General features: G+C 35.6%; 1 protein-coding gene across 14 annotated transcripts in view; it reads right to left on the bottom strand.

Moving 5' to 3' along the window:
• Positions 1-27,434, bottom strand: part of NAV3 (neuron navigator 3) — a 381,439-nt gene that overhangs the window by 229,211 nt on the left and 124,794 nt on the right. For all 14 annotated transcript variants that reach the window (XM_065524605.1, XM_005571609.4, XM_065524606.2 and 11 more), the window contains exons 4-5: positions 24,222-24,294; positions 21,816-21,999 (exon numbers count right to left, since the gene is read on the bottom strand). In XM_065524605.1, coding sequence (XP_065380677.1) covers positions 21,816-21,999; positions 24,222-24,294 — 257 coding nt within the window. The remainder of the gene's footprint in view (positions 1-21,815; positions 22,000-24,221; positions 24,295-27,434) is intronic.

Genomic DNA, 27,434 nt, shown 5'->3' with positions numbered 1-27,434 from the left:
CTTTCTAATACCACATCCCTTGGTTCTCACTTACCACTGTTGATGTTACGTTATTCTTACTTGAAAGCACATAAGCATGGCTCTTTCAGGACAATGGCTGAGCTTTTAACTATGGCTCTTGATCTCCCAGTTTGAAATTACTTTGGGATTGTGATTTCTTGAAATCAAATACAATTAAGTCTCATTCTCCTTCAAAATTTTATGGATATTATTCATTATTCTCGCTTCCCAAAGTCAACAACGTAAGTCCCACAGGACTTAGCCCAGTAATAAATCATTAGAAACTGTCCCAATAAGACACCAAAGAACCAGCATTCCCAAAACAGCACACACAGGTTGAGCCTTTCAAAACATAAATCTCAACACTGCACAGAATCCAAAAGTGTCTTAAATTCAGGACTTAGTGTTTTGTTGCGTGATGCAGTGATTAGATGAATATATGTTCAATATAGTTTATTTAATATTTCAACCAGAATTCTGTATTTCATTTGTATCTAAATTTCAGGAATAATTTGAAAGACAGGAACAAAATGTCTCAGAAGACGAAGTACTTCTCAATAGAAAAACAATTTACACTTACGAATTTAGCAAAAAGTTACCATAACTCAGTACACTGCAAAACAAAAAGAACATTCTCTCATTCTCCTTGTTTGCTCACTTCACCTGTAACTGTTTATGGTCCCCAGAGTTTTGTGTCGAGCTCTCCTTTCTTTCCCCTACCTTTATTCTCTTTTCCTGAGCTATTTCTTCCATTTCTATTGTTTCAATTAATAAAACATAGCTAAGCTAATGTTCCCAGATCTGTAACTCTGGCTCTAGCTTCTCTCCTAGGCTCCGGAGCCACATACTAGTCACCAAAGTTCCATTAAAATCTTAAACCTAGGAAGGCTAAAGCTAAATTTTTCTCTCTCTGACCCCCTCCTCTCATCCGTTTCCACTATAGTATTATATTTTCTGTCTTACTGAAATACATGATATTTCAATTCATCAATGAAAGTAGAGGCATGATGATTGTCTTTTACCCTTACTTCCAATCAGGTACCGAATTCATTGTTCCAGTCTGACTTTCACATCTGCAAATATTAAAATGCTTATTCTCTTGCCACCAGAGCAGGGTCCATCCCTATTCCCCTGCCCAAAGCACATCTTTTCTCTACCCTGTCACCAGGGCAATATTTCTAAGTTATGAATAGTCTTATTTTTCCTCTGGTAAAAATTTCTCAAAGCAATTTTACTTTACATTTAGAAATAAGTCCCAGCTTCTAGGCGTAGAGTTCACAACTTCAACAAACTGACCTCTGCCTGTTTCTCCAGTCTTCTCCCTCATTATATGCTATCACAATTTTAACACAGGAATACAATAAATTCATTGATCATCCTTCCATTGAGAGGTGAGATCTTTGTGCTATCCACCCATCTCTTAGAGTCTGGGCTTGAGGCTGCTGTAACCGCTAGAACTACCATGTGCGAAGTATGATACCACTAAAGGTGTCATGCTGGAGTGGCCATGTGAATTTCAGTTAAGCTGCTAGACCTGTGAGTCAAGAAATCATCTTGGAAGTGGATTCTCTAACCACAGATATTCTGTCTCTCACCAGTTTGTGACATCCCCGCCATTCCATCCTTCTCCATTGCATGTCCTGGACATAGTGGAGCAAGGACAAGCCATCCTCTTTATGCCTCGTCTGATTCCTTGGCTTACAAAATCCATGAGCATCGTAAAATGGTTATTGTTTTGTGCCGTCAGATTGTGGGATGCTTTTGTAAAGCAGCAATAGATACCTAGAACCCATTTCTACTTTAACTTTCTCCTCAGCCAAATAACTATCGTTTCCTGAATGTGAAATGGCATTTCCTTTGTCAGTCCCTTCACATGTGCCCTTTCCTCTAACTTTGATCACTGAGCAACTTGTGCTTTGTTCAATTACTTAACATGTCTATTAAGTTATCTGCTTAAATATCTAGGTACTCTATAAGATTGTGGGTGATTTGAAAAGGATCATCACTTTATCTTAGCCACATATCTAACGTGTCTCTTGGCTCATGGTGAGGGCCAATTTATTTGTGGAAAAGTCACATTTGAACTTTCAAATCACCAGTGGAAAAGAACACAAGGCTCTAATGTAACATATAAAGGATCAATAGCAACAAATCGTCTTTCATTAAGTCATATGTTATGCATTGACTCTGCCCAAGTAGACAGTAGCTGGTTCATCAAAACCTAAAAGCCAGGTAGAAAACAGTAATTTTTAAATGGATGTACTTAAAAAAAAAAGTAGTTGAATAAACTATATTCATCAGAGCAAAATAGAACGTAAGGGCAATCTTTCATATTACATAGGTTTTCATAACTCTTATTATATTATATATTTATAACTCATATATAAATATATATGTATTTATAACTCTTATCTATATTAAGAAATTTTATAGAAAATCATTTTAGAATCATCCTTGTTTCTGGCCCTATCTATTTACCCTCAGTCTTGGAGTCAAATAAACACATCACAAGAGAAGAAATCCCTATTCAGAATCCCTATATAGTGAGACACATAGTACTCTTGATTCCCAAAGAAAGAGAAAAGCATGCTTAACTATGATATCACATTCATTTTTTCTAAAAGCATCATTCACAAGAAAACATAGAGGAATATAAAGAAACAAATCTCAGAGTATAAAATAAGGGATTTCTTGGGTTTGAGTTTTAGTGGGCAATTTTTACCTCCCAATTTTTTCTTCTATAATACAGTATTATGTTAAAAAGACAGAAATTATTTCCTTTCAAATTCGCTGAAAATGGCTTGAGAGAAAAATTTGGAATAAAGTATCCAAAATACACTATAATTAAATGTATTTTTTAAAGTTTTATGCTAAGGAATTTTAGACAAAAGAATAAACTTTAAGGACAGTTAAATACATTCACTAAGGGTTTTTAAGACGGAGATAGATGGAAATAAATTTCTTTATATGTCCTATGATTGCTTGGGATAGAAATGAAACCATATATTCAGAATTAAGATTTAAAGAGCTCCTTAAACTAAATTCTTCCTTTAATATAAAGACTTCTGCAGGATCCTTGTGAACTGCTATAAAATGATAACTAACATGCTATTAGCACTAAGAAAGAGTTATTTAGCCACTTCTGCAAATATATCTTTGGTACCTCAAAACTATATGTGGTCCTTAAAAAATATTTAAGGCATTTTGCAAAAACTGTCCTCACTGCAGAGTATATCATAAAATATGGTCCCCTTTTGCTAAGAGTTCACTGAAAATAGTTATTGCCTAATCCATAAATAAGTCAGAAACAGCTTTTATCCACATGTGTTTCTTTTTAGTAACCGGGTGGCTGAAATATCATCTGAATTGCATTTGGGACAGGTTACTGTGATAACTTATCCTATTAGTGAAATACGGTATGAAAATATGTTATAACCTCTGTCTTATCTTAAATTTCCACAGATAGTTAATAAGGCCACCTGCATGGTCTGCTTTTGTGAGATCTCAAAACAGTAACTAAAGAGGCAGAGGCCTGTGTAAGATATTACAGCATCAAAGTCTCTTGCTCTTTTAGGAATGTCAAACTTCAAGATAAAGGAGAATTCAGGAAATGAGGCTCATATTTCTTTTTCAATTTCACCACAAATTAGATTTTCCAAAATGCTGTTACACATAGCTCAAAGTACTACTCTACGATGCTGTTCTGTGGATGTTTTCCTATTTTCAATTTTTAGTATGGAGTAAAATTACATCTCAATACATTCAGAGCTTCATTCCAAAAATTCATTTGAATGCAACCACCTTTAAAAAATCAGACCTTGAATACTGGTAGAAAAAGTTATTTTGTCAAACTAAAAATTTAAACTAACTTAGGCAAAGACCACACAGATCAGTGAAAAATCAGATTATTTAATACTTCTAAATACTTAAAAAGCATTGTAGTCATCACAAAATATGTTAAATTATTTCTTAATACATATGCTCAGAAAAATGACTTTTATTACATTTAAAAGATGAGTATCTATAAAGTACATGAAGATTTGTGAGAAAATCTATTCTTTCAAGTCCTTATAATTGGGCTGCTCTCCATTTACTGCAAAGCAAATATAATCATCAATACAGTCATAATCAAACCAGCCCAATTGTCCCATAGAACTGATGTTTATGGTTTCTTTTGAATAAACATAGAAATTGACCCCTCCAGTCTTAAAACTTGAGAAACTTACGGTTGTCTTATCTGAGTTTTTTTCTTGGGAAACCAACCACCAGGTATCCCAAATAGTGTCAAGGAACTGAAACTTATCAGATAATTATATCTGGACAATAAGATGCCAGGCCCCTCATCTGTCACGATTGCTTAACTGACCACCTGCTTCCTGTTGACCAACTCCTCTTCCTTATCCCTCCCTCGTTCCTGTTTTCCCACACATAGCTACATTTCTTCCTTGCCATATAAACCCCTAATTTTAGTTGGATTTGAGACTGGTCTTCCTTCTCCTCAGCTGCAGCACCCAGTTAAAGCCTTCTTCTCTGGCAATACTCATTCTCTCAGTAACTGGCTTTCTCTGTAGTGCACAGCAGGACCTAGACCAAATCTCTGGCATTTCGTAATAATGTTAGTAAGCAGTGACTGGGGTCACAAAACATCTCTGATGGGTGAGCATCGGTCTAGAGTCTGCCACACAGCAGAAAGAGAAGGCTTTTTTTTTTTTTTCTTTTTTTTTTTCTTTTCACATCTTATAAGACTGAGAGCTCAATCAGAAAGAGGGAGGAACTTGGGATGGTCAGAACTAGAAGCATAGAAAAGGGAATATAAAGAGGTGTATGTTGAAAGTGTGCCCTTGACTAATGGTTAAAGTCTCACAAGCAAGACTAAGTTGCTGAAACATGCAAATCCCCTAAATCTAATTCCATGCTCACCAAGTTATCTCCTGATTTTCCATGTAGACTTGGCTACAGAAAAACAATCTAATGATCATACTGACATAATTATTATAGCATATATATATATGGAGGAATCTCTGTGCCCAGGCTAGAAAGCAGTGGTGCAATTATGGCTTACTGCAGTTTTAACCTCTTAGTTTTGAGCCATCCTCCCACCTCAGCCTCCCAAGTAATCAGGACAGCAGGCACACACTACTACTTCTGGCTTTTTTTTTTTTTTTTTTTTTTCTGTATTGTATTCTTTTGAAGAGAGCAAGTCTCACGGTGTTGACCAGGCTGGTCTGGAACTCCTGACCTCAGGTGACCTCCTGACTTGGCCTCCCAAAGTTCTGAGATTACAGACATGAGCTATCATGCCCAGACAATTATGATTTTTGAGATAGCTGCAGTTTTTATTATGTCAGTAATTTGAAAAGTTATTGACTTATGATGGAAAAAAGGTCCATAATTATTAATATGTTTTCTACTGACGACTAACCTCAACTTTTTGAGGCTGAAGTTCTGAATGTATTGAGATGTAATTTTACTCCATGTTGAAAATTGTAATTAATAAAATCAAGTTATTTTCTTTTAACATCTTATGAGACTGAGAAATCAATCAGAAAGAGAAAGGCATTTGGGATGGTCAGAAGTAGAAGCATAGAAAAGGGATTATGAAAAGTTAATAGTTATTGACTTTATTAATTATAATTTTAGAAATTTATTCAAAATTATATATATTGACTTTATTAATCTGTTTTTTATAAAGACTAACCTTAAAAGTTGAGATGAGGTTAGTCTTTAGTAGAAAACAGATTAACAAATTCAATAGCTATTGACTTTAATAAGTTTCAAAAATTTTTGAAAGTTTTTAATAAATTTTAACTTTTTGATGTTAGTCTTCAGTAGAAAAGATTAATAAATAATTTCGTATAGTATAAAATTGTAAATGAAATAATTACATATATTATCAGTGCTCTATTTGAGAAGGAAGTGGCTCATATATGCCAAATACATAGTACCTCTGGTTGGAATCAGATTTCTAGTGTTTGGTAGAAAATATCTAACTAGGCCATCAAAATGTCCTGTGATAAAATTTTAAATAAATAAATCACAAATTAGTTATCATGAGTCACAGCTCTATTATAATAACATTTCACATCTTAAAAAAGATTTGATAGGACAAATAATGGCTCACCATTGTTTTTATCGACATATTTATGGCAAAAAGTATTTCTTAAGTTCTTAAATTAAGAGTTAGTCTCATACTTTCAAATGTATTTATATTCTCACAATTCTTTTGGAAAGATAAAATACAATTATGATGTTTTTATTTTATACCTAGAAAATTAAGTTTAATTGATTCTGACTTAGTTAAGAAAAGTAAAACTAAGAATAATTTTTTTACAAACAAAACTAAACCAAAATCAACTATCTGAACATAAAAAGCAGTTTAAACTATAATAACTGAATAATCCCAGAAAAAAGACACCAGTATACAGTGATCCCTTGGTTTACTTGGACTCATCTCCCCAAACTATCATAAAATGAGCTCTGGCCCTTATTCAAATTATCTACCATTTTACGCATCAATTCAAACAAATATCAAATTTCAGATAGGCCTTAACTAGGGAAGAATCAGAGTATATTACTTGATTCTGAAGAATATGTATATATATACATGTATATATATATATATATACACACACACACACACACATACAACTTTTAGAATCAACCTATACTAAAAGATTGGAACAATCAGGTACGTGTACAAAATAGATTAATCATATGAACGTTGGTAACAAAAAATAAAAGTGCCAATAACAGAGATTGGAAATTGTCAGTGGATAGAGGAGAACCACACCGTAGTTTTAATATCCAGGTTTTACAAAATCAAATACCAAAAGATATTCTACAGGTGATTGAAAAAGAAATAAAGATGTTATTCCATTACATAAAGGTACAAAGTTAACCAACAAAAGAACTAAAGATAGTGGAGTATAACTATGTTAGTAACACTCCTAGAAAGACTTGCCTATATTTGCTATCTCTTTTTTTAATTGACACATTAAATTGTGTATCTCTATCTGTAATTCCTCCTTCTCATTCTCTTTTGCACAGATTTCAATCAAGTTATCATAGCAACTACCTCACTGAAAGAGCTCTCATCCAGTGCAGAAGCCATAGGTCACTTCTCAGTTCTCATCCTACTTACATGCAACATTTCATGTAGTTGACATTCCGTAAATAATGGTTAGAAACACAAACTCTGTACTAGATTGCCTTGATCCAATATACAGCCTAGTCTCTGTGAAACTGTGCAATTTAATTGATCTTTCCATTTTCCTTATGTCAAAATTAATATTAAGAATACAGTACAGGCCGGGTGCGGTGACTCACACCTGTAATCCCAGCACTTTGGAAGGCTGAGGCAGGCAGATCATGAAGTCAAGATTGAGACCACCCTGGCCAACACGGTGAAACCGCATCTCTACTAAAAATACAAAATTAGTTGGGTGTGGTGGCGTGTGCCTGTAGTCCCAGCTACTTGGGAGGCTGAGGCAGGAGAATCTCTTGAACCCGGGAGGCGGAGGTTGTAGTGAGCCGAGATCGTGCCTCTGCACTCCAGCCTGGTGACAGAGTGAGACTCCATCTCAAAAAAGAAAGAAAAGAAAAGAAAAGAAAAGAAAAGAAAAGAAAAGAAAAGAAAAGAAAAGAAAAAAGAAGGAAAGGAAGGAAAGGAAGGGAAGGAAGGGAAGGAAGGGAAGGAAGGGAAGGAAGGGAAGGAAGGAAGGAAGGAAGGAAGGAAGGAAGGAAGGAAGAAAGAAAACAGTACGTACATCATAGGATTGTCGTGAGGATTGAGATGGTAAATGTATGTATAAACTATTTAGAATGGTTCAGAAGGGACTCCATATAAGTTATGACTATTGATCTGTCTCTCCATTGAACACTTTATGCAGTATTTATGCTTCCCAGGACATCAAGTTCTACTTTTCTTCCTACTTAACAGGCTAACTCTTTTTGGTCTCCTCTGTCAGGTCTTGCCATCTCCTTGTTCTCTAAACATTGGTAAGCTCCTGATCCAGGGCCTCAGTTCTCTTCTTCATCTATGTACAGATTTTGGTGACTTAATCAAGTCTAGCCTCATAGCTTTTTATTGTTGCTATATGCTTATTTTTTCATGATTTTTATCTATAGGCTCCATCTATCCCTTAAACCCCAGTCTTGCAATTCCAATGGCCTCCTCAGTATTTCAGATATATGTCACAGATGTTTCAAAGCTCATATGACAATAAGTGAATATCTGACCTTCTCCCTACCAAACCTTTCCTCACATTTTTTTTTCTTCATTTCAGCAAATGGAAACACCATCTTTCCAACAGCTAATAATACATTGATAACACACAGTCTCCCATTTTAGCCTCCTTTTTATCCATGCTACAGTCCCCTTTTTGTTTACCAATTTCATTACAAGTCTATCAGTTTCTTCTACTGACATTACCTTCAAAACACATTTGGCATTTAACTTCTTCTCTGCACCTTCAACGCGATAGACAAGCTCTTTCCACAACTTCTTGCTACCACCTTTTCCCTACTACACTCTATTTTCAATACAGCAGACAATGTGACCACTTTATTTATATGCCCGTTTATGTTCCTCATGGCACATACTATCTTCCATTCTCTCCAGGAATAAAAGCCAAAGTCTGCACAATGGCAACAGGGCCATACTAATTCTTATGTTTCTTCGAATTATAACCTACTCTTCTTCTGCCTCTTTCCGTCTGATCCAGTCCAACTGGGATAGATGTTTTCTCTTATTGAAGAAAACCAGACAGGCTCTTAATTCAAAGTCTAAGAGCATTTCTTCTCTCAGCCTGAAACGCTCTGCCCTGAAATATTCACCGACAACATTCTCTCATTTTCTTTGCTTAGTGTCATCATCTGAATGAGGACTTTCCTCGGTCCTCATTAAATTTTAATTAGCAAAAACATGGCTCTCACACATCTGATTTGCCCTTTTCTGATTTGTTTTTCTCCATCATCAGCTGTCAAATTACTGGTAAATATTTTAATTAATTTTGTGTTATCTCCAATCACTAGAATGAAAGCTTCAAGACAGCAAATTTTTTTAAAGTCTCTTTTGTCTTCTGCCTATCTCCCGTGACTAGAAGATTATCTAGAACATACCACGTACTTAATAAAAACTTGTAGAATCAATTAATGAGGGTGGGGAGAAATAGAGAAGTGTGGATCAAATGACAATGATCAAATTGATGAACAGAAACTAGTGGTAGAAGCATTTTATTTAGCTACATGGAAGTAACTACTAAAAAAAATACCTAAAGTAATTAAAGGGGTCATTCTGCTTAATTAGACTGGGCATACAAAGGACTGAGCATTATTAAGCTATTTTAGTGAAAATATTGTTACTTTAAATTATTTTCATATATTTAATTAAACTTAGAAGTGGAATGGGCAGACTTGATTAGAGAATGAAAAGGGAGAACAGTAATGAGGTTGACTTAAGGTTTTTAATGTGGGTCAATGTATTTTATTACACATGTGATATGATCTTCAAGTGAGAGAAGGGAAGATGGAAATAGCTGGTTTGAATGTCTATTATATGCTGTGTTATGCTAAGTAAGCATTTTATACATAAACCATTTCATCTGGTTTCCTCAACACCCTTATGAGAAAGTTGCCACTATTCCAATATTAGCAGAAGAACACTAGGATTTGAGCAAGTTAAAATCACTTGGCCACGCCACTCCACTGGGAATTGGCAAGCAGGATTCCAACTCATACTTGCCTGACTCTGAAATAACCAATACAGAAGATGTTTAATCTTTACCCACATAAAATGCATCCAAGAATACTGACATAGCGGCTGGGAATGATGGCTCATGCCTATAATCCTAGCACTTGGGAGGCTGAGGCAGGCAGATCATCTGAGGCTAGGAGTTCGAGACCACCATGGCCAACATGGTGAAACCATATCTCCACAAAAAAATGCAAAAAAAAAAAAAAAAAAAAAGCTGGCCATGGTGGTGGGCACCTGTAATCCCAGCTACTAGGGAGGCTGAGGCAGGAGAATGGCTTGAACTCGGGAGGCAGAGGTTGCAGTGAGCTGAGATTGTGCCACTGCACTCCAGCCTGGATGACACAGCGAGACTCTGTCTCAAAACAAAACAAAACAAAACAACAAAAATACTGAGATAATATCTAATTTTTATGCTAAATATATTTAAATTTTTAAAAATTGATTACTTGGCTAATCAAGTCATTATCACTCCAAATATAGTGAAATATTTTCTTATAATGAAGTTAAGAAACTTAAAATCTGAGTCCCACCTTTACTATAAAATAATCTTCATCTATAACAACTGAAACACCAGTGTTAGAACATAACAAAAGTATGTGCACGTGCACACACAAACTTTCTCTCTTAGTATTACATACTCTCGGTTTCCAAATGCAGTCAATTAAGAATAATTTCTTTCTCTTCAATTATTTCCCTCTAGAGATAAAAAAAATCCTGCTTTAAATAATGATTTATAAATATCCCTCTTCTTTTATGTTTTTGTTTTGTTTAAAGTTTAATTGATTAACTGACTTTCTTAAAGAGCACACTATAGGCCACAACACAGAACTGCGTTAGGCAGCTAATTGAAGCCAGGTTCACAAGGGCTTAAATTACTAGAGCCTTCCTGTCATCTTAAATTGAACTGCCTTATATACTTCTCAAGATTTATAACCTTTGGCCAAAAAGCTGTAAACCATCCCAATTTCAGAGTGAATCTCCCAGAAGGAAATAATGTTTCCTGGAAAAGATACCCTGGAAAGCAAATGTCCTCTATGGTAAGAGGGTTCCAAAAGCAACGTGTGTGGTAGGGGTCACAGGAACCTTGGAAAAGGACTGCAAGGGAACAGACAAGCCATTCAGAAAACATATACCCGGGGATTTCACAGTTTAACTTGTGAGTCCTGTAAGAGCACGTTCATCTTAACTGAAAATGGACACATTATTGATTTGCTCCTACAAAATCAAAAGCAGAAGGACGTATGATCATCTGCAGAGATCATAATCTTTCAAGTTCCCAAAATAATTTTTTTAAATTCAGAAAGATGTATCAACACTGGCTTTGCCACCTCTATCATCTATCTATGTAATCGCTGACCTCTACTTTCACATTCAATTTTCGTCTTTTTACATGTTTCAATTGTATACTACATAAACTATTCATGTGATTTAATAACCACTATCTGTGAGTTGGTAAAATTCATTAACTATTTGATAACGGGAAGGAAAATCATTTAATAATCTGGTCAAAAATTAAGATAAAAGCATGTATTTTAAGAAAAATCACGTCTTTTAAAAAAGCTTTTAGCAAATAAAAAAATTATCTTTTACATGTACTATCATCCTAACACCTTGTGTATAACCAGGTCAGTACATAAGAAAAAACAAATTTCATTTTATATTTTTTTCACTGTAATGTTTTTACCAGATATTCTTAGGAAAATCATGCATTCATTTACTGAGTATTATTGGCTGGTATGTGCCAGGTACTGCATAGGGTTGAAATAGGATTTTCTTTTGGCTTTCCTGTCAACTAGAACTCTAATTGTCAAAATGCAACATATGAAAAAGTAAGGTTCACAGAAATAGCCTAGGATGAAAATGAATTTTATGAATTTTAAAATTATAGGATTTATTTTAAATTGTTTCCTAGAATAAGCAAAGGGATTTCCTTCTTCTCCCAATTAATACCTGTGAAAAATAACTATACCAACCTTTATATAAGATTTTTTTAGCATTTTATATTGAAACACTTCTCATATTTCCCCTTTTGGTTGGAGAGAAGAATTTTTATCTACCTTTTTCAAAATAAAAAGAAAATTAGGAAATATAAAATGAACTAGTTTTATTTATCATATTAAATAAATGCAAATAAGATGCTTAATATTTTGGAATATAGCAAGATGTTGAATCTTTACCCACACAAAGTTCATCAAAAAATAGTGACATAGATAAAATATCAGTTTTATATTAAATATATCTAAAGGGTAAAGAATTGATTACCTGGTTAATCAAGTCTTTATCACTCCAAATAAGCCAAATAATTCCTTGTAATGAATTTAAGAAACTTAAAATCTGAATCCCACCTTTACTTTAATCCAGATCCAAGTCCTGGCAGTCTGATTCCAGAGGTAAACTCTTAATAATTAGAGCTCCTGGTGCCAGTTGAGCAGGACCCACATGCATGCACACTTGTGCACACACCCACTCAAGCTCACATACAGCACGCGACCCATGCCCCTATAGACACATACACTCAAAGGTGGAGAGGCAACTGAGAGAGTAGGAGAGCAGAGTCTGTTACTCTATTCTTTCCTCTTGGTTCATGTTTTATTTTTTCTCCTGTGTATTTCACTTGTTAACCTTTAAATCCAAATTTCTGTTTAAATGAAAGCTATTCAAATTGAGTAAAAACATCTGGAGTTATTTTCAAAATAGTAAAATCAAATTAAAAATTATTAATGGATAAAATAAATGTTGTAGAAGTATGTAGAATTATGCCAATTTACTTTAAACAAAGAGAATAAAACAGAAACACTTTTACTGAACTGAACCAATGTGCCCAAAGAAATGTTCGTTAGTCTACAGAGAAAAATATAAGAACATTTTCTGGCCAAATATCCAGAAAAGTATAGCAAGTTGACATTTAAACTGTTTACTCGGAAAGAACTTTGAAATCAATAGAAAGGCATCATAAATCATGATTTATGATTCACACCTCTAGCAAATGAAGATAAATTTGTCATTAGGAATTTTTTGGGGGGCGGAGCAAGATGGCCTAATAGGAACAGCTCCAGTCTCCAACTCCCAGCGCGAGCGACACAGAAGACCGGTGATTTCTGCATTTTCAACTGAAGTACTGGGTACATCTCACTGGGGAGTGCCAGACGATCAGTGCTGGTCAGCTGCTGCAGCCCGACCAGCGAGAGCTGAAGCAGGGCGAGGCATTGCCTCACCTGGGAAGCGCAAGGGGGAAGGGAATCCCTTTTCCTAGCCAGGGGAACTGAGACACACAACACCTGGAAAATCGGGTAACTCCCACCCCAATACTGCGCTTTAAGCAAACAGGCACACCAGGAGATCATATCCCACACCTGGCCGGGAGGGTCCCACACCCACGGAGCCTCCCTCATTGCTAGCACAGCAGTCTGTGATCTACCAGCAAGGCAGCAGCGAGGCTGGGGGAGGGGCGCCCGCCATTGCTGAGGCTTAAGTAGGTAAACAAAGCTGCTGGGAAGCTCGAACTGGGTGGAGCTCACAGCAGCTCAAGGAAACCTGCCTGTCTCTGTAGACTCCACCTCTGGGGACAGGGCACAGTAAACAATAACAAACACAGCCGAAACCTCTGCAGACACAAATGACTCTGTCTGACAGCTTTGAAGAGAGCAGTGGATCTCCCAACACGGAGGTTGAGATCTGAGAAGGGACAGACTCCCTGCTCAAGTGGGTCCCTGACCCCTGAGTAGCCTAACTGGGAGACATCCCCCACTAGGGGCAGTCTGACACCCCACACCTCACAGGGTGGAGTACACCCCTGAGAGGAAGCTTCCAAAGCAAGAATCAGACAGGTACACTCGCTGTTCAGAAATATTCTATCTTCTGCAGCCTCTGCTGCTGATACCCAGGCAAACAGGGTCTGGAGTGGACCTCAAGCAATCTCCAACAGACCTACAGCTGAGGGTCCTGACTGTTAGAAGGAAAACTATCAAACAGGAAGGACACCTACACCAAAACCCCATCAGTACATCACCATCATCAAAGACCAGAGGCAGATAAAACACAAAGATGGGGAAAAAGCAGGGCAGAAAAGCTGGAAATTCAAAAAATAAGAGCGCATCTACCCCGGCAAAGGAGCGCAGCTCATCGCCAGCAACGGATCAAAGCTGGACAGAGAATGACTTTGACGAGATGAGAGAAGAAGGCTTCAGGCCATCAAATTTCTCAGAGCTAAAGTGGAAGAATTGATGGCTAGAGTAATTAATGCAGAGAAGGTCATAAATGAAATGAAAGAGATGAAAACCATGACACGAGAAATACGTGACAAATGCACAAGCTTCAGTAACCGACTCGATCAACTGGAAGAAAGAGTATCTGCGATTGAGGATCAAATGAATGAAATGAAGCGAGAAGAGAAACCAAAAGAAAAAAGAAGAAAAAGAAATGAACAAAGCCTGCAAGAAGTATGGGATTATGTAAAAAGACCAAATCTACATCTGATTGGGGTGCCTGAAAGTGAGGGGGAAAATGGAACCAAGTTGGAAAACACTCTTCAGGATATCATCCAGGAGAACTTCCCCAACCTAGTAGGGCAGGCCAACATTCAAATCCAGGAAATACAGAGAACGCCACAAAGATACTCCTCGAGAAGAGCAACTCCAAGACACATAATTGCCAGATTCACCAAAGTTGAAATGAAGGAAAAAATCTTAAGGGCAGCCAGAGAGAAAGGTCGGGTTACCCACAAAGGGAAGCCCATCAGACTAACAGCAGATCTCTCGGCAGAAACTCTACAAGCCAGAAGAGAGTGGGGGCCAATATTCAACATTCATAAAGAAAAGAATTTTAAACCCAGAATTTCATATCCAGCCAAACTAAGTTTCATAAGTGAAGGAGAAATAAAATCCTTTACAGATAAGCAAATGCTTAGAGATTTTGTCACCACTAAGCCTGCCTTACAAGAGACCCTGAAGGAAGCACTAAACATGGAAAAGAAAAACCGGTACCAGCCAGTGCAAAAACATGCCAAAATGTAAAGACCATCGAGGCTAGGAAGAAACTGCATCAACTAACGAGCAAAATAACCAGTTAATATCATAATGGCAGGATCAAGTTCACACATAACAATCTTAACCTTAAATGTAAATGGACTAAATGCTCCAATTAAAAGACACAGACTGGCAAACTGGATCAAGAGTCAAGACCCATCAGTCTGCTGTATTCAGGAGACCCATCTCACACGCAGAGACATACACAGGCTCAAAATAAAGGGATGGAGGAAGATTTACCAAGCAAATGGAGAACAAAAAAAAGCGGGGGTTGCAATACTAGTCTCTGATAAAACAGACTTTAAACCATCAAAGATCAAAAGAGACAAAGAAGGCCATTACATAATGGTAAAGGGATCAATTCAACAGGAAGAGCTAACTATCCTAAATATATATGCACCCAATACAGGAGCACCCAGATTCATAAAGCAAGTCCTTAGAGACTTACAAAGAGACTTAGACTCCCATACAATAATAATGGGAGACTTCAACACTCCACTGTCAACATTAGACAGATCAATGGGACAGAAAGTTAACAAGGATATCCAGGAATTGAACTCATCTCTGCAGCAAGCAGACCTAATAGACATCTAGAGAACTCTCCACCCCAAAGCAACAGAATATACATTCTTCTCAGCACCACATCGTACTTACTCCAAAATTGACCACGTAATTGGAAGTAAAGCACTCCTCAGCAAATGTACAAGAACAGAAATTATAACAAACTGTCTCTCAGACCACAGTGCAATCAAACTAGAACTCAGGACTAAGAAAATCAAAACCGCTCAACTACATGGAAACTGAACAACCTGCTCCTGAATGACTACTGGGTACATAACGAAATGAAGGCAGAAATAAAGATGTTCTTTGAAACCAATGAGAACAAAGATACAACATACCAGAATCTCTGGGACACATTTAAAGCAGTGTGTAGAGGGAAATTTATAGCACTAAATGCCCACAAGAGAAAGCAGGAAAGATCCAAAAATGACACTCTAACATCGCAATTAAAAGAACTAGAGAAGCAAGAGCAAACACAATCGAAAGCTGGCAGAAGGCAAGAAATAACTAAGATCAGAGCAGAACTGAAGGAGATAGAGACACAAAAAACTCTCCAAAAAATCAATGAATCCAGGAGTTGGTTTTTTGAAAAGATCAACAAAATTGACAGACCACTAGCAAGACTAATAAAGAAGAAAAGAGAGAAGAATCAAATCGACGCAATTAAAAATGATAAAGGGGATATCACCACCGACCCCACAGAAATACAAACTACCATCAGAGAATACTATAAACACCTCTACGCAAATAAACTGGAAAATCTAGAAGAAATGGATAATTTCCTGGACACTTACACTCTTCCAAGACTAAACCAGGAAGAAGTTGAATCCCTGAATAGACCAATAGCAGGCTCTGAAATTGAGGCAATAATTAATAGCCTACCAACCAAAAAAAGTCCAGGACCAGATGGATTCACAGCTGAATTCTACCAGAGGTACAAGGAGGAGTTGGTACCATTCCTTCTGAAACTATTCCAATCAATAGAAAAAGAGGGAATCCTCCCTAACTCATTTTATGAGGCCAACATCATCCTGATACCAAAGCCTGGCAGAGACACAACAAAAAAAGAGAATTTTAGACCAATATCCCTGATGAACATCGATGCAAAAATCCTCAATAAAATACTGGCAAACCGGATTCAGCAACACATCAAAAAGCTTATCCACCATAATCAAGTGGGCTTCATCCCTGGGATGCAAGGCTGGTTCAACATTCGCAAATCAATAAACATAATCCAGCATATAAACAGAACCAAAGACAAGAACCACATGATTATCTCAATAGATGCAGAAAAGGCTTTTGACAAAATTCAACAGCCCTTCATGCTAAAAACGCTCAATAAATTCGGTATTGATGGAACGTACCTCAAAATAATAAGAGCTATTTATGACAAACCCACAGCCAATATCATACTGAATGGGCAAAAACTGGAAAAATTCCCTTTGAAAACTGGCACAAGACAGGGATGCCCTCTCTCACCACTCCTATTCAACATAGTGTTGGAAGTTCTGGCTAGGGCAATCAGGCAAGAGAAAGAAATCAAGGGTATTCAGTTAGGAAAAGAAGAAGTCAAATTGTCCCTCTATGCAGATGACATGATTGTATATTTAGAAAACCCCATTGTCTCAGCCCAAAATCTCCTTAAGCTGATAAGCAACTTCAGCAAAGTCTCAGGATACAAAATTAATGTGCAAAAATCACAAGCATTCTTATACACCAGTAACAGACAAACAGAGAGCCAAATCAGGAATGAACTTCCATTCACAATTGCTTCAAAGAGAATCAAATACCTAGGAATCCAACTGACAAGGGATGTAAAGGACCTCTTCAAGGAAAACTACAAACCACTGCTCAGTGAAATCAAAGAGGACACAAACAAATGGAAGAACATACCATGCTCATGGATAGGAAGAATCAATATCGTGAAAATGGCCATACTGCCCAAGGTAATTTATAGATTCAATGCCATCCCCATCAAGCTACCAATGAGTTTCTTCACAGAATTGGAAAAAACTGCTTTAAAGTTCATATGGAACCAAAAAAGAGCCCGCATCTCCAAGACAATCCTAAGTCAAAAGAACAAAGCTGGAGGCATCACGCTACCTGACTTCAAACTATACTACAAGGCTACAGTAACCAAAACAGCATGGTACTGGTACCAAAACAGAGATATAGACCAATGGAACAGAACAGAGTCCTCAGAAATAATACCACACATCTACAGCCATCTGATCTTTGACAAACCTGAGAGAAACAAGAAATGGGGAAAGGATTCCCTATTTAATAAATGGTGCTGGGAAATTTGGCCAGTCATAAGTAGAAAGCTGAAACTGGATCCTTTCCTTACTCCTTATACGAAAATTAATTCAAGATGGATTAGAGACTTAAATGTTAGACCTAATACCATAAAAATCCTAGAGGAAAACCTAGGTAGTACCATTCAGGACATAGGCATGGGCAAAGACTTCATGTCTAAAACACCGAAAGCAACGGCAACAAAAGCCAAAATTGACAAATGGGATCTCATTAAACTAAAGAGCTTCTGCACAGTAAAAGAAACTACCATCAGAGTGAACAGGCAACCTACAGAATGGGAGAAAATTTTTGCAGTCTACTCATCTGACAAAGGGCTAATATCCAGAACCTACAAAGAACTCAAACAAATTTACAAGAAAAAAACAAACAACCCCATCAAAAAGTGGGCAAAGGATATGAACAGACATTTCTCAAAAGAAGACATTCATACAGCCAACAGACACATGAAAAAATGCTCATCATCACTGGCCATCAGAGAAATGCAAATCAAAACCACAATGAGATACCATCTCACACCAGTTAGAATGGCGATCATTAAAAAGTCAGGAAACAACAGGTGCTGGAGAGGATGTGGAGAAATAGGAACACTTTTACACTGTTGGTGGGATTTTAAACTAGTTCAACCATTATGGAAAACAGTATGGTGATTCCTCAAGGATCTAGAACTAGATGTACCATATGACCCAGCCATCCCATTACTGGGTATATACCCAAAGGATTATAAATTATGCTGCTATAAAGACACATGCACACGTATGTTTATTGCAGCACTATTCACAATAGCAAAGACTTGGAATCAACCCAAATGTCCATCAGTGACAGATTGGATTAAGAAAATGTGGCACATATACACCATGGAATACTATGCAGCCATCAAAAAGGATGAGTTTGTGTCCTTTGTAGGGACATGGATGCAGCTGGAAACCATCATTCTTAGCAAACTATCACAAGAACAGAAAACCAAACACCGCATGTTCTCACTCATAGGTGGGAACTGAACAATGAGATCACTTGGACTCAGGAAGGGGAACATCACACACAGGGGCCTATCATGGGGAGGGGGGAGAGGGGAGGGGGGAGGGATTGCACTGGGAGTTATACCTGATGTAAATGACGAGTTGATGGGTGCAGCACACCAACATGGCACAAGTATACATATGTAACAAAACTGCATGTTATGCACATGTACCCTACAACTTAAAGTATAATAATAATAAATAAATTTTTAAGAAAAGGAATTTTTCTGCATTAATTATCTTGGTTCTAACACATAGATACTATATATTACATTCCTATGTATATTATCATTATGGCCTTTTGAAAAATGCTTTAAAAATATTGATTGCTACAGGTAAGTCCACATAAATTCTAATTCATATATTAATATGATACACCAAATCTATATGAATAAAAATAAGTATTAATGTCTTAAATATCATATCCTTTAAAACATGTAACAAATTCAATTACAAGTAAAACTATTGAAAATAAGACTTGAACTCTTCTATATTAGGGTCCTGAATACTACTTTTAGTAAAGCTGTTACTCTAAAAACATTTACTAAATTATATGTCAATTCAAAAAGTAATTAAATCCAGAAGAAAATTTTGCTAAAAGTCTCCCTCAGCCTTAAAGGACACTGTTGAAAAGAATACTTTTCATAAACTTGCAATGAAAAATTGAGACATACTTCCACAAAACAGTATAAAAACCATGAGTATTTTACATGGTTTTATATTTTAAATTACCCCAAGGTTTCACAACAGTATGTATATCCAGCAAGAAGAATAGGAAAAGAAACAATTTCCTAAAAGGGTCATAACTACCAAGAAATTCTGGGCAAGAAATTCTTGACAATAAATTTCACATGGAAGATACAGAAAAAGAGTGAGGTAAAGCAATGTCAAATGATATTCCGTATCATTCCAGAGTCAACATGCTTTACACAAAATAATTTTGTTTCCTTTATTTTTTTAGCTACTCTTCTTGTGTCTTTTTTATTTAAACTGCTTAAACCAAACTCTAGTAATGTTATTTCTGGCACTTTTCAGAATCCATCTCTTTGTTCCAACCATCCACGCAAAAAAAAAAAAAAAAAAAATACATAAAACATGATGTCATCCACTTTCTTCTTCTCTATGCTTACGAAAATCCAAGAAACTTATCTTATAGAGATTTATTTTTCACTATGAGTCTTGTACAATCTCACCTGATATAAACAAAAGCCAAGATGAGCTTAAAGAGCAGTCAAATAGCTGCATTATTTTATAATAAAATATATCCCCATCACTTCATAAACTTTATATTATATGCTGTTTTCAGTAAAACTATAGCTTTTTTTAAATTCATTTAAAAATTCACTGATGAGTGAAAATCTTCCAAAGGGAATATAATTTACATGGTTATATAGAGAAATAAACATTGTTTATTATGAAGTAACAAACAAGATCCATATGAGAGTTGGGTAATAGATGAAAGAGAGGTGATTTCTGAACAATTGAACAACTGACAGTAAGTGGGAGGTGGTTCATAAATGTATTTTGGAACATCATTTTAATTGTTTGAGTCATTTCTAATTACCAAACTCAAGGTTAGCTGAATGTTAGTAGGTTTCAAACTTGACTTCTAAGGTGGACAAAGTTAAATATTTACATTTGTTGACAAGTGTTTATATTTTCAAAGACGATGAAAGGGATTTTCATATCCTCTCTCCTTAAGAAAAATAATCATAACTATTTATGTAATAGAGCTAACTAACCAATACCCCAGTCATTGTTCAGGAACAAATATAGTAGTTTGCATGAAAGTTGTTAAGTGAAACTTCATTCTGTGATCATTTATTTTGACATGTAAACTATGTTAGACTATAGTCTAAGTTATTCCATCAAATACTAATCTAGTTGTTGCTATGTAGATACTTTGAGGAAGTCATAAAATTCTATAATCAATTGACTTTCAGTAAAGTTTATTTTAGATAAGCTGAGTGATCTTGATTCAACTAGTTGAAAGAAAGGGTTTTTTTGTTGTTGTTGTTTTTTTTAGACGGAGTCTCGCTCTGTCACCCAGGCTGGATCTTGGCTCACTGCAACCTGTGCCTCCCGGGTTCAAGCAATTCTCTGCCTCAGCCTCCAGAGTGCTGGAAATACAGGAGCCTGTCACCACACCTGGCTACTTTTTGTATTTTTCATAGAGACAGGCTTTCACCATCTTGGCCAGGCTGGTCTTGAACTCCTGACCTCGTGATACATCCACCTCGGTCTCCCAAAGTGCTGGGAGTACAGGCATAAGCGAGCCATTGTGCCCAGCCGACAGTTTTGCTTTTCAAAAGCAGAACTGAGGCTTCCTTGAGAGGAGAAATTCTACCTGTGTACTGCAATTTCAGTTCATGACAAGAGTTTTAGCCTGCCCTCCCAGCTGGGCTGCCCTTCAGATTTCATACTTGCCTAACCAGAATGCACAATCATACTAAACCAATTCTTCACAATAAGTCTCTTGTTATATATCGTTTATTTGCTCGACTCCTCTAGCTGAACACTGACTGATGCAATTCGAAATTGGAAAAAAAAAACACACACACACAAAACTAATAATGGAAGAGAAAAGGAAGTTGCCATGATTTGGGACACTCTACCCAGGCTGTGTCTACATATGCCAAAAGACTCAAGCCAGACAAATAATACATGTATGTGCATACACACACACACACACACACACACACACATATCAAAAACACTATGTTCCCAAACTCAAACTCCTATGTTTAACAGACCTGAAATTTTTGAGACTTAATTAATCAAAAGTATCAATGAAAGATAACTACACGACAGGAGACTAGGACTCAGTAGCACATTCTAAATACTGAAGTCATTTGTAGAAGAAAGTAGCCATGCCACATTACTTACACCAAAGACATTTCACACTGTGATACAGAACAACAATCTTTAGAAAGCAAAAAAAAAATGTCACCCAAAACATGATAGACGTTGCTTGTCCAAGCAAAAGAAGAGTGGTTTTAATTTCCATTACACAAGTCAAATAATCCCATCACACTGATACAAGTACATGAGTACGTTTTTCAAACTCGTGGACAATAATTTGTTAAAAACAAGTTGTATCTACACAAACTAATTGGAAACACATTCCCTACTTCCTTTCCTTACCTGGACTGCATATCTTGTTGGGTTTTGGCCTGGCCAGCTTCCGATGGAGGGGAAGCGTGAGTAACTCGCTGCTGAAGTTCCACCAAGGACTGGTAGTACTGTTGTTGATGGTGTTGTTGCTGCTTGTAGCGAGACAAACTGAAAAACAGCCCTAGAATGGCTTTTAAGTTTCCATTTCTTATTTCTGTATGAAATGAAAAATACAAAAGAAGCATCGTATGTATTCAGTGTCCTTTTTAACAAACTCTAGATGCAATCCTCTTGAACTAAATCTGTGAAGGTAGAGATACAACTTAATTCTCTCAGTCACAGTTGAGTTACAAATAAACCTGAATTTCTGAAACATGTTAACATTTCCAAATACTTTGGAATTTCAGGGAGAGAATCAAAGGATAGAGGGTGAAAAGAACAAAGCACGCTCAGAAGTGATATTCTTTGCTGACCTTGAACTACAATTTTTCTCGAGTTAGCTGCTGCTTAGAAATAAATGAGCTCTCTCTTGTGCTAACCATTTGATGTAGCACGTTGTTTTCCTCACAAATATACACAGCTGTTGCCAGCATAGCAGTGGCTACGAACTGCAGAAAGAAAGCCACTGAAATATTGGTTGTCCTGCATTTATAAATATTGATGACGTGGGTGCACCTCGTAATACCAACTGGATTCGTTGCAATCAACTTTCTTTCTAAATCACCCACTTACCAACTCATTTATACATATTTATGTATGTATATATCTTCCAAATATATATCCATATATATCAAAATATATATGTGTGTATGTATATTTCCAAAAAACAGACATAATATCAATTATTAATGTTCCAATTCTTTTATTTTTAATTTATGGTATATATTAATAAATAATGAAGATTAGCTTATGTTAGATAACATAATTGAATAAGTAGAAATCCTTGTTCTAACAGATGAAGTTCCTGTGTAAGATTTTCAAATATTGAATAAAAAAATTAAATTCACAATGTAGGCTACACATAAGCCTACATTTTTCTCCTGTAGTTACAACCTAAAAAATAGGAAAAGAGAAGGAAGTGAAGCTTGAAAGTAAGCTACACAACCTGTAATCATATTTTAAATAAAACTTGCTGTTGGCAATAAAATACATCCTCCTCTGAGATCAAGGCTTTATGTCCCCTTTTGGAGTTTAGGAAAATTAACCAACTCTTTGGATTTCTTGATCTCTGATGGTTTATCATATAACTCAAACTATGCAGTAAAATAATTAATATAAAATGACCCTCTGAGTTGTTCTATTTCCTCCCCAAACATTTCTCATAGTTTCCGTCATATTGAAGAGTTGGCTTATCAATCTGAGGCTACATTGAGAGAGTGTTAATATTCTCCTATAAACCTGAAAGATTTTGTTTAAAGAGTTTTTAAAAAAATATTGTCTTATTATTTTGCATGTTTAATTAATTTAGAGAGTAAATTTTGAGCATTCATATATTTTTAAAAGATGAATGAAAATCAATAAGCTTATATTAATAAAGGTTTTTATAAGGAAGAGACACACAAAATGAATAAATGGCAGCAATTCTAGCCTGCCTTTAACTACTTAGCAACATATTATCCTGGGGAATTTTATTCAAATGTTATTCTAAGTTACAGAACTACCAGTTAGGTTTGAACCTGAGCTTCTTGGCCATTGAATGTGTAATTTAATTATATATTATAACATGTAAATATAAAAGAAATGTAAATATCAGGGTTCTCAAGTATGGCAAATTTTATCTTATGTGTGGCAAGCGTTTGCCAACTTTTGCCACTTTTATATGTGAAAGTAAAATAAACTCAGGAAAAGATAAACATCAAAACTTGTTCAAGTTTTCCCCATTTTGCTATCTTTCAATTTTAATGATGATCTTTTGAATCTTTAATGATTTAAAACATTTATATGTAACAGTGATTAATGCTGTCAGTTCTAATTATTTAATACTTCATAGTGACTTATTTAAACTAACCAACTATTTTGACTATTTCTACCAACTTGAATAGATTATAGAAATGGTATTAATAAAATAATATTAAGACTTAATTAAAATATTTTACCTGTATTTATGTCATCCAACATTTATGTAATTATCTATTAATCTACTCAAGAAATCTAATTATACTATAAACTAGTAATAACATAAAGATGTTTTGTTGGTTCACTCTTCTCCCATATAGTTGGTTATGAAAAGAATAGCTCTGGCAAAATATGGAAAACATTTAAATAAAGCACATAGTAATAACCATTATGTTTATGTTTCAGTTGTCTTGAAGACTTCACCAATTTCTTTTATCACATTAAGGAGCCGTATACTCCAATGTTACATTTCTTACATTATAAAAAATAATTTAAATACATTGATGCCATTTGTGACAATTCAGTCATTCTTTTTCTTACCTTCAGCAGATAGACCTTGAACATTTACCCCTCTGGCTGCAAGAAAACTAAGGCAGACATCAACATTTTCAATCTGCAACATGAAAAGCAGTGAAAAAGCAACTTAGGGGATTGTATTTTAATAAATGCATGTGCCAAAATGAAACCAGAAAGAACGATAAAGAATGAATAGTTTACATTCATTTCATACTAGAAGTCTTAACCAGACTTTAACTAGAATTATTTTGGCTAATTGCAGAATGAATATAAAGCTTTCATTGTCCAGCTGGTACTTACAAACAATTCATAAAGGCCTGATCAAGAATGGCATTCTTGCAGATTAGCAACCCACCTACTTAACATAAAACTGGATCTTGTGCTTTGCAAATAAGTCCCAGTGAAAGCATCCATACAGACTGAGATTGTTGCATGTGTGTCTTAGAATGTTAGGATGTGGGTAATTTAAACTCAAGCAGCATTTGTTAAGTACGTCAAAAGATAGATGGAGAAAGGATTGATACAATATGAAAATGAAGATATTTTCATCCTAAACCTAGCAAATATTTATTTTAAAAATTATATTTGTATTTCTAGAGGTGAATAATCTGCTGATTAAATATAGGTGTTGTCTTTGCTATTTTAAAAGGATGATTCCCGTAGCGCATTTTTGTTGGTTTGTTTTTGTTTTTGTTTTTGATTTTGAGACAGAATGTTGCTCTGTCACACAGGCTGGAGTGCAGTGGTGCGATCTTGGTTCACTGCAACCTCTCCCTCCCGGGTTCAAGCGATTCTCCAGCCTCACCCTCCCAAGTAGCTGGGACTACAGGTGCACACCACCATGCCCGGCTAATTTTTTATATTTTTATAGAGAGGGGTTTTGCCATGTTGGCCAGACTGGTATCGAGCTACTGACCTCGAGTGATCCACCCACCTCAGCCTCTCAAAGTTTTAGGATTACAGGCGTGAGCCACTATGCCAGGCCCCATGACTTTTAAATTGTTGGTTTCAATATGATTACCAGTTTACAATCATTTGGGGTGAGAAGAAAAAAAAAATTGATCATGGCATTATATAGCAGTGACACAGCTAAGATTCGTAAGAGTATAGAAAGCTAAAAACTTCCAATTCTTTGTGATCCGTCTCCCTGGATTTGGGAGTATTCTATAAATATTTACATTCTACAGTAAAGATGAGATTTAAAATTAACAACTTGGCAAGGAACTATTGTCTGTCTTACTAAATTCTCATCAAAAGCTATGCATGAGGACACACACACAGAGTTCTGCCAATGTCCTCCCTAGCTTAGCTTCATAGTAAGGTCAAAATGTCTCTTAAAGAAAATAAAACGAAAAAAATAGATTCAAGAATCTATCCTTATAAAACAGAGAAACTATTTCTGTTCCTTTAAAATAGCAATTTTGTACAAAAAATGATAATATACAATGATATGCTTTTTCCTTAAAAATGACCACAGACAAGATATACTCATTTATTTTGAGGAAAAAAAGTCTTATATTAATTAACTTCAAAGTAAGTTTTACTGAATTTATTCTACTGAATAAATAATAGAGTTGAACATGCTGAATATAACATAATATAATAAATCTTATTGTTCTGCCGATCAGCATCTGAATATCCAATGAGGTGATAGTGCTGAAACATATATTAATTCTTTCCTTTCTTCATATTTCATTCTGCTACTAGCTATAAGATTATATAAGGAAGTAAAGGAGGAGGAACAATAACAAGGAATGAGGCAAATTGGATGTTCTCTATCCATCCACAGTGTTCTTTTAAATGTATTTCTTTCAGATCCACTAAAAATTAGTAAAACAAAGATGCCAAATAATTATTGTGGCCTAATATTAAGAAGGATAATGTGATGTAATATTTTTAAATGTTTGCAAGAGCAGTCCTAAAGTTCTTGATTTCAATGCAATTATATGCCTTTTATAGAAAGAAGGAAGATTTCTGACCCAAATGCGATTTGCTACAAAATGTTAATAGGATATTATTACCTAAAATTTAGTTACTCATATTATACATGAACAGGTTAGCTCATTGAAAATCCAGAAAAGGTTCAACGAGTCTGTAGCTAAGTTTGTAAGATAATTTTTTGTCTACCATTTAACCAGCATATAAAATAAACTGATTCCTAAATTGGGTGTTAGACACAACTCTTTCTTTCATCTTGCACCACAATCAGAAGGGGAATGTAAAAGAGAAGAAGGAGAAGGAGAAGGAGAAGGAAAGAAAGAAGGAGGAGAAGAAGGAGGAGCAGGGGGGAAGAGGAGGGAGGAAGAGGAAGTGGGGGGGAAGGAGAAGGAGGAAGGAGGAAGCAAGAGGAGGAAGGAGGAAGCAAGAGGAGGAAGGAGGAGGAGGAGGAGAAGGAGGAGAAGAAGGAAGGAGAAGGAAAGAGAAGGAAGGAGGAAGAGAAGGAAGGAAGGAAGGAAGGAAGGAAGGAAGGAAGGAAGGAAGGAAGGAAGGAAGGAAGGAGGAGAACAAAAACAAACGATCGATAATACATTCTTTCTTATTTTCAAATCTATTTATCAGGAGCATTCAATCATTTTTACTATTCTCTCATAGTCATTCATTATGAGGACTGGCAATTTATGATAGTTATGTTCCCCATTATTGCCTGAGTAGCTAGGTAATAGCGACAGAATAAGTACTTGAATATAGTTTCCAATATGACTATTAAAGGCTAGTTCATTAAAGCTCATTTATTTATTCAACATTTATTGTTAAAATTAACAATTTACCAAAATTTATTTTCTCACAGTGTATCAGCATAATAAACATGACTTTCAAGAAAATAATACCTTTTCCCCACTTAATTCTAGTCTTTCTATAAATTCAATCACATTTGTTAGTACATACTAGGCTATATGTTTTATAGTAAAAATAAGTGGTTTTAACTTGTTAAATGTCATTTATATGGTCGCTTTCTCACCAGAGTCATACTTTTGAGTGGATTTTTTAATGATAAAATAACATTCTCTGGTTAATAATTGTATTTCAATAAATTCTAAAGATTTTATCATTCCTGTTTTTAATATAGATTTCCCCTGAACATCTCTCAGTTATTATAAATAGACCTAGTACAAACACCGTTTTAATTGCTTTTTTCCATATTAAATGTCAATTTTTCTATAAACTAAAAACCTCTAAAACTTTTTGGTAACTTACAAATAAATAAAAGTTATTTTACCATCAAATTGAGCCAAGTAA

Source organism: Macaca fascicularis, chromosome 11 (assembly GCF_037993035.2).
Source record: "Macaca fascicularis isolate 582-1 chromosome 11, T2T-MFA8v1.1".
NCBI classification, from domain to species: Eukaryota; Metazoa; Chordata; class Mammalia; order Primates; family Cercopithecidae; genus Macaca; species Macaca fascicularis.
The sequence above is the reverse complement of the archived record's forward strand: the minus strand, read 5'-3'. Positions and strand labels throughout refer to the sequence as shown.